The 9322-nt window shown below is 44.3% G+C and overlaps 1 protein-coding gene across 1 annotated transcript; it reads right to left on the minus strand.

Moving 5' to 3' along the window:
• Positions 1 to 4102: 4102 nt before the first annotated feature.
• LOC146175110 (uncharacterized) lies at positions 4103 to 7853 on the minus strand. The gene is made up of 5 exons (XM_084583558.1): positions 7785 to 7853; positions 6041 to 6094; positions 5629 to 5682; positions 4504 to 4715; positions 4103 to 4266 (listed from the first exon to the last, which is right to left on the minus strand). Exons 1-5 carry the CDS (start codon positions 7836 to 7838, stop codon positions 4245 to 4247), a joined length of 396 nt encoding a protein of 131 aa, XP_084439684.1. The 5' UTR covers positions 7839 to 7853; the 3' UTR covers positions 4103 to 4244.
• Between the last annotated feature and the right edge of the window lie 1469 nt (positions 7854 to 9322).

Here is a 9322-nt window from a genome sequence, read left to right on the forward strand (position 1 = left end):
CACTGCTGCTACCATTCTCCACACCGATGCCAGCAGCCTCGGTATCGGCGCCGTACTTCTGCAACGTGACACCGCTCCTCGGGAAAAAGTAATTGCGTTTGCCAGTCGAACTCTAACACCAGCGGAACGCAACTACACCACCACTGAGCAAGAGTGCTTTGCCGTCGTTTGGGCAGTTCAGATTTTTCCGCCCCTACCTCTACGGCCGCCATTTCATGATCGTTACCCATCATGAAATGGCGGTAACGAGCGGTGCTGGTTATCAATCCTCAAAAATTTGACTGGACGCCTGGGCCGTTGCATTGTGCGTTTGCAGGAATACCACTTCGATGTCATATTCAAATCGGGTCGCAAACATCGAGATGCCGATGCTCTTTCCCTCTGCCCGCTCCCAGAATCACCACCTAGTGCTTCTTCGCGCCTTCCTGCGTGCACCCTCGACGTCCCAATGTCGTCCAGAGCTCCAAACTTTACTTGAGCTACTCCTGCCGCTGCTCCAGATCGCTACGCCATTATTTCACACCAGCGAGCAGATTCTACTGTCTTTCCCTAATCAACCTTCTCAGCGGTGCTTCTCACCCTCCTACCGCTAGGTTGCGCAGGCAACTCCGAAAGTTCAAACTTGAAAACGGCGTGCTCTCCCGTTACATTTATTGCTCTGAAGGCACCCGTTGGGTCCCCGTTATTCCGAGAGCGCTTCGCACCCGTATCCTAGCGGCTTTCCACGATGATGCTACAGCCGGTCACTTAGGCTTTCATAAAACTACCGTGTGAAAACCCGTTTCTTCTGGCCTGGCCTCGCCTCAACTGCGGCAAAATACGTCGCCTCTCGTCTTCATGTCAGCGCCGCAAATATCCCGCTTCTCCTCCTGCTGGCCTACTACAGCCGCTAACTTGCCCTGCTACTCCTTTCGCCGTTGTTGGCATAGATTTATACGGGCTACTTCCATTGTCCGCACGAGGTAACTGCTGGATCGTCACTGCCGTCGACCACCTAACACGCTACGCTGAGACCGCTGCTCTGCTCAATGGCTCAGCACATGAGGTCGCGACCTTGTTTTTGGAATCGCTCGTACTGCGCCATGGGGCCCCTCAAGGGCTTCTCAGCGATCGTGGTCGGACATTTCTGTCGACGATTGTAGCCGAAGTTAGTGAGGCCTCAACCACACATTACAAACTGACCTTCAGCTATCACACGAAGACCAATGGGTTGACTGAGCGGTTCCACCGCACGCTTTCTGACATGTTGTCTATGTACGTCGACCAGGACCACCGAAACTGGGACGTAATACTTCCTTTTGTTACGTTCGCCTACAATACGGCTGTACAGCGGACCACAGGTTACACCCCGTTTTTCCTCGTTTACGGCCGTTCTCCCGCTATCTTTCTTGACGCCTCTTTCCTTTCTACACATGCCAGTTCCTCATCCTCTCTTCCTGACCAGTTCCTTTCCCGAGTGGCCAAATCTCGCCGGCTTGCTCGCGTCAACACGGAAGCTAGCAAGAAAGACCGCAAGTGCCGCTATGATGCAACTCATCGCCAAGTTTCGTTCCGTCCTGGCGACGCGGTGTTACTTTGGACCCCATTACGCACTCCTGGCCTTTGTGACAAGTTACAGCACCGTTACATTGGTCCTTACACAGTTCTTGCAAAAACCTCCTCGGTCAACTATCGCGTCTCCCCTGTTTACCCTCCTCCGGACTTTCGTTACCGTGGCACTGAAGTTGTCCACGTTTCACGTATGAAACCTTTTATTGGGCGCAATCCTGCGGACTAATTGCGGCCAGGCTGGCCGCTTCAACTGCGCGGGCGAAATAGTGTGAGCACTGTGTGGCGCTTCGTCTTCCACACGGCTGAACGTGCTGCTTCATCTTCATCCTGCTCCCACTCGTAGATACCCATGGTCATCGCGGAGTGTGTTTGGCTGCAGTGTGCGACCAAGGCTTCAGGTCTGCAATAAAGCCTGATCCCCCAAGTCCGACCTTCGCGTTACCTTACAATATTTTTAAATAGCAAGAAAACCAAAGTTTCTATGCTTCGGGAACCATCACAAATAAATTGGTAAATCTGGTTGTTGAAACATCATTGCGTTTTTGAAAAGCAGACATAGAAAATGGTACGAGACACTCGAGCGCAAACTATCAACTGAGGTTTTATTGCAGGCAACGCACATATGAGCGCATTACACATAAAAATATCACAAAAACCTACAAATCAGCAACACTCAGGGTCAACTGTAACGTTATACCAACGGTGGCAGCCATAAGAGTTCTAGGATTACGAATTCAGGCCAACGGCAGGAACACGGAAACGATACAGAGGCTAGACGCTAGCACCAGTTAAACCTGTAGACTCCTGAAGCGGATCGCAAACAAACATGCGGGCATGAAAGAAGCTAACCTCCTTAGGCTAGTCCAGTCTTTTATAATCAGTAGGATAGTCTACGTGGCGCCGTATTTACGGCTTCACAAGGCAGAAAAGGAGAAACTTGACGTTCTCATTCATAACGGGATAAAAACGGCACTAGATTTACCACCCAACACATCGACAAACAAGATTATGAGACTAGGGGTCTCCAATACACTCGAAGAGCTCATTGAAGCTGCAAGGACTTCACAATACCAGAGAATGTTGCGCCGTCGTACCGGTCGGAGCATTTTGGAAAAACTGGGGTATGAGCCGCAAGCATGCTCCAGACGTACAGAAAGAGTACCTAGACAGGTTAGGGACAAATTAAAAATACCTCCGCTCCCCAAAAACATGCACCTCGTTTACCATGAGAGCCGGAGGAGTGAAAGAGCAACAGCGCTGCAAGCCCGTTTTGAGAGAAGACAGGACGTCTTCCATCAAATGCCGCACAATGCGCCGCACAATGCGCGAACGGTAGGGGACGTGTTTCAGTAGCAACTAGAGAAGACGGGGACTCGGTAGTTTGCTGCAGCACCCGAAATTCGACCAAAACGGAGGCGGATGAGGTGGCCATCGCGCTAGCTCTAACACAACAACAGGTCAAAATTATAGTTACAGGCTCGAAATCAGCGATTAGAAACTTTGGCGCGGGCCGCATTTCGGCCATAGCAGCAAGAGTGTTGGCCAGTGGTTCACCACCGGCAGAGCAGGTCGCGCTCATTTGGACACCGGCGCACCGGGGTTTAGGGGAAACGAGAAAGCGCACGTACTGGCCCGAGGATTAGCTACATTCCGGGATCCTGCAGTGACGACTTATGCGCAACCCCGTACCCCTTGCGCGATGAGGAGCCCCTGCAGTTCGACGATGACCTTAACACCTACCAGGATATCCTAAATCATTACAAATTAGGTAGATCAGTACTACCAAAAGCGCGTAAGCAACTCACCAAAAGTGAGGAGGTTATGTGGCATAAGCTACAGACTGGAGTATTCCCGATCCCCCAGCTTTACAGCAAGTGGCACCTGGAAATTTTTAGCCCCAGGTGCAAACGTTGCGATGCCATAGCGAACATGATCCATATGATATGGACGGTTCCTAGATTTGGAGAACCTGACCGAACAGATGAGTCCTGGGAGGCACTACTTCTCAAGCAGGATGAAAAAGGGCAACGAGAAGTCATCCGTCTTGCCCTGGCCGCTGCTAAGATCCAAGGGATCCAGGTCGACGGCTGAGGGGGAGGACATGCTTGGGACAGAGCTTCGCCTCGGATCCTCGCCAACCTTTTGACGGGTGCAATAAATGTTATTTCTCTCTCTCTCTCTCTACTATCGTATCATCCCTACTGAAAACCTCCCATATGAATTTTGAGCATACGGTATTATTGGATATGGGGGATATGTGTCATATGGGACATAAGGGGAGTACGGGTGATATGTGCAATATGGGCATATGGGCGATATGTGTGATATGGGTATATGGGCGATATGTGTGATATGGGTATAAGGGAATTATGGGTGATACAGGCAATATGGGCAATACGGGCATTATGGGCAATACGGGCATTATAGGTGATTTGGGCAGGATGGGTGACGTGAAATCCACAGCCATATAATTTCTTTTCAGGTGGTGACATTTGAGCAGGTGTCCTACATTATACAATAAGAGAAGGCTGGTAATGACTGAAATTTTCGGTATTATTTATTTGGCTTCTGATACACATGACATATGAAGTTTCAGCTTGCATTTTTCATCTGTTCGTCTTTCAGCATTTCTGTAATATATCTTTAGTTTCTGCATGCACTTGCTTGGAGGCAGCTGATCAATAGCATTCCTGCTAATATATGCGACAAATCCATCTGGAAAGCAACAAATGAGAAAAAGTCCGAAGAGAAGAAATGGTCAATTTTATATCATTGTAAAAATAAATTATTGAAATCAGTCAGGAAACACGAAAACAATTCACAGCAAAATATAAGAAATGAAATTGAACACATGAATTCTCCACAAATGTGAAGGATGCTGAGCTGTGGTTATGTAAAACAACATGAACATGACTGAAAAAAAGATAATTAGATCACGATTGAAGCACTCACTTGTTACAGCTGCCAATTTGTGATAGGTCAGGGCTTTTTTGGAGGCTGAATGGACTAGAGTTCGGAAAGCGGCGACACGGGGCCCCTATCACACTCCTGTTTCTGAGACACAGGCAGCCTTCACTGGTTCTTTGAAAAACAGAGAATCCTTGGGCAGCGTCAGGAGCCACTGCCATCTCTACAGGAATGTACACACCCTTGCCGAGGTGAACCTGCATGGAACAGAGAAAAGCATTACCCTCCGCATGCATGAAAAAATAAAATATGAATAATAAAGGATAAAATATGCACTTTAAAGAACCCTTAAGCGAAAGGCAATTTCTCTTAATATATCTTGCAAAGTTATTTACCAGTCATGAGGCAGTTATAAATATTTTTCTAAGTTATACATGTTATGACAATCTGATTAAGCTTTGTATTGTTCACCTATTTAATGTGTTTTGAAAAAAGATGTAAAACAGATGAATCTTCGGTTAAAAAATCACTCTACTGGCACTTTTTGGTGCCTGATAAAAACCTCTGTTCACAGATTGTCTGCAAAAAATTTCAGTGTGAAAACATAATTTCACTTTTCATTAGACTAGAAAATCCAGAGGTGTTACGTGATAGCACCTTTAAAGAAAATTGGCTTTGAACAGTTCAGTAAAAACCACAAAGATTTTGGAAGAAATCGCAGACCGTCGAAAACACAAACTGGTACATTTGTAGTATCAAATTACTCGTTATTTTCGATATTAATAAACAAAATAAATAATCCTCTATGCTTTCCTTGTTACGAGCGGCAGTAGGCTCACCTTGTATGCGCCATACAATGAGCTGCTTATGTCCCTACAGTTTGATCACTAGCCAAGTAGTGATTTAATATAGGTTATGTAGTAAATGTGGTGAAATAAGTAATTATTTCCATGCGTACCCAAGCACATGGTAATAAGCAACAGTAAAAACATGAATGAATACATAGACTTCTTGACCTTTCTTTCCCAGTTTTTAAGTGAGATGGCATAGCAAGAAGCACAAAACAAATGTTAAAAGGTGTTTTTCTGGGTCTTATGGTCTCCTCCTTACGTATTTCTGTCTGCACAGTTGGACAAGTATAAAAGTGGTAAACATGTGCAATTCCCCTACCTGGTCGTTTACTGTTGCCAGTACAGGTACCTGGTCCCCAGGCACATTCGAAACCTACAAGGAAAGGAAAACCAGTGAAACACGTACCAAACTGAAATCCGAAGTCACACATGTTTATAGATGGGCCACAGTAGAAAGATAAAATGAACAAAAAAAGATATTGCTCTTGGTTTAGATGTTAGCTATGTGTTGTCTACAGCCACAAAGAAAAGCAACCCTTACAACTCTGATGTGCAAGCAATAGTAAAAACATGAACGAATGAACACATAGATTTCTTGGCCAATCCTTTCCAGATTTTTAAGTGGGATGGCATAGCAAGAAACATGAAACAAAGCAAAGCAGTGCACATTACAATGAGTTATAAGGTAGTTGTGCAAGCATAGGAGTTGAAAGCATATGCGATTCCCCTACCTGGCAGTTTGCTGTTGCCAGTACAGGTACCTTGTCCCCAGGTGCATTCAACACCTACAAGGAAAGGAAAAGCAGTGAAACAACAAACTGAAATCTGAATTCACACATTTATTTATAGATGGGCCACAGTAGACATGAAAGATGAACAAAAAAGATAATCCTTTTGATATGGATAAGGTTAGCTATACGATTTCTACAGCCATAAAGAAAAGCCATCCTTACTACTCTTTTGTTTGCATATTTTCAGTGCATTGTTCGCACTGTTTCCTAAAGAGCTAGAAACGGAAGGGATCTGTATAAGTGGCAAACAGCTTAATGAATAGATCAGTGGTTATTGGCAATGGATTGGTTGGAGACCTCTTGTGAACCACTGAAAGTTGACTGTAGAGGGGGGTAGGGATTCTTGTGATCACTGTTATTGCTGCAGTTCCAAGAGATAAAACTGGGATAGGGTCCATACTAAAGTGACCTCTAAAAATGTGCACTTGATAAGCCAGTGGGCCACAGCTGCAGAGGACATAGACAGAGGCAGCATGTCAGTATGTATGCTGCTGAAAAGGGCTGAACTCCTTCCAACACTGCGCTGCTCACTCTCCCACGCCAAATGTTTTGCCTGCAGCCCATCCAGCAGTGCAGCAAGAGCTCGAGTTTAACCGATGCCTGCATCAACAAAAATCCCTCTCTCATATGCAGACTCTCAATTTCCATACTCCTCTCCTGTGTCTTTGCCTTTGAGAAACTAGTTGGCTTTGAACCTCCATGCTTTTAACCCTGCAAAGCTGTCTTGCCAGGCCAGAGCACAGATCTATTGCATAAACTTTCTTTTTGGGGGGAGATGTGTTTGCAGACCCTCAAAATATTTTTGTGGAACCCCATTTGAGAAACACTGGAATAGGCCATCTGGAATGCTTCCACCAGATTCCAACTTATCTTTTTTTTTCCAACTTATCTCTTATACTGTTGTCAGCCTTAATGCTCACTAATAGTTTTAAAAGCCATGCAGATGCACAGTGGCAATATGGTAAACTATAGTAGTCGAGCAGTGGGCATGCATAACATGCACAACTACAGCCAAGATTTAAAATCAAAAGGAACTTCAGAGACAACTGTACTGGATGTTTCATGTTGACATAGACTACTGTAACTTAGGCTAATTTTTAATTCCCCATTAACTGACTTATTATGGAAGCTTAATTACTGAAAGTTATAAATATTTGCTGCAGAGCCAGAATGGGATATGCAAACTTGTATAGTGCCAGTGAAAACCAATCATTAAATTGTTTCCTATATTATATTTCTCATGCAGTACTTTCCTGCATTCTAAAATTCACAGAATATGAGAAACAAAAGCCATGTGACCAGATGCTTATGCCAAGCTCCTGTGCTGCTCTCAAGCATGCAGTGACTGACTGGGATTCCTGCTTTTTACTGCACAATGGCACAATGAATGTTCCTGACCGAGCATTTCAAAGAATAATGAAAATGCTCTTTAGTTTGTTTTGTAGTCAGCAATGGTCAGTCATTGCAGCATGCATTTGCACCTTCACATGACACAGGCTAGAGATCCAAATATATACAAAACTGTTGCATCACCATGCCTACAGTCGTACTGTTGCCAACCTTGCCCACTCATTACATATTCTCGACAGCTGCATAATAGCAAAGCTCAAGCGCCCAATCAAGTGACCTTTTCTTTCATATTTTATAGGCTTTAAAAGGCAAAAAAAAAGTTTGTGAGGCATACCGTGCAAGAAACAACTTGATAGGTGTTTTCTGCAGTTCTTATAAAACCTTGCATATCTCACTTGGGGGCTGCAGGGAATAATGTAGGAGTTAAGCAAATATAATCAGGTAAAGGCAAAATAACCTTTTTGAAATCTTAGCTCAAGTTGCTTGGAAAGCTTGTATAGCAGAAGCACTGAAGGAAGTCATACACTGCAAGTCCCACACTGAAGACCTATTAGTGATAGAACGTTCTGCTCAGCAAAACTGTTTTAATGCTTCAAAGTTTGGCACTGTCTGCGGAAAGTGATAGCAGATTGACAAAGAATGATGATATGGACTTCTTATCAGCATCAATTTTACAGCAAAGTTGGCACAGCCCAGTGATTTCACAAGCTGTCTTTGTCATTTTTGCAGCTACTATACAGCAATTTTGGCACAAAGCTCATATCTCGATGACAGAAGCAACGCTAAAGGTGTGAAGTGCAGGCACACAGGATGCAACAAAAAGAGCATTCGTCTATTTTCATTGATACTCTGAAGAGGAGTCATTTTGACAGCCGAATAAAAATTGGTTGAAAGCATTGTGTACAGATAGTTAAAATCAAAATGATACATGATGGTTTCACTTGCAACTGCAGTCTGCTTAGTTAGGAAGCCAGAGCCCAGACCATCTATGCATGGCCATCACTTCAACTGAGCAGGCAATGTCCTTGAAGTAATTTATGAGCCACATTTACAGCACCACAGCATTATGCTGTGGAACAAATCCTAGCATTCAACTGCCTTGTCTGAGGGCAATGTGCTTGTTACTTGCTTTTATTCTTATGCAGTATTGCTTCAATGAGAACACAAAACCTGATGTAAAATGTCACTTCCTTTGCTTTGTAGACAAGCTCGATCACGTCTATGCCCTGCAAAGTTAAGTCAGTGTGTGTGCCAGAAGCTTGAGGTCATGAGTAGTAGACATGGGCATGTTCCTGTTTTCTCTTTGCCAGTGAGCTGCAGTTTACTGATAGCATGAATAAACTTTATCCTCATCAATGAGTTCATCTGACCTAGCTTGATGCTTTTATTATCGGTGCAGCGCATTCACGACGAGGACGAGAGGAGACACAGACACCTGGGTGTAAATGCACTGCACCGATGTCTAACCAGCATGCCCAAGCATCTACCTTGTCTTCATTTTTTTGCTTGCACCCAGGTTCCTACTTTCTCAGATTCACTCAACTATTACTGCTCTAGCTCTTCATTTCATGTAATATCTTGCAGGAAACACTAAATGTTTAAATATACACTGCACCAGGAACAAAAGCAAAAATATAAAAGAAACTAAAAAAAAAACGCTGTTTTAATTGCAGCATTGACTATGACAAGGTGTGATTTGACAAATTTCGCCACAGTCATTGATTTAAAAGGAGGAAACCTATAATGCCATTGGGAATTCTAAACTGGAAAGTGGTCACCTCTAAAAATTCCACAACCACATGACAACTGGTAATGTGGCTAACTTGCCACTTGTGAGTTTTTGCATCAAAAGCTGCCTTCACTTCGGGCTTC

The sequence above is a fragment of the Amblyomma maculatum genome, chromosome 11 (assembly GCF_055883805.1).
Source record: "Amblyomma maculatum isolate TAMU_Amacu chromosome 11, ASM5588380v1, whole genome shotgun sequence".
Classification (NCBI taxonomy): domain Eukaryota; kingdom Metazoa; phylum Arthropoda; class Arachnida; order Ixodida; family Ixodidae; genus Amblyomma; species Amblyomma maculatum.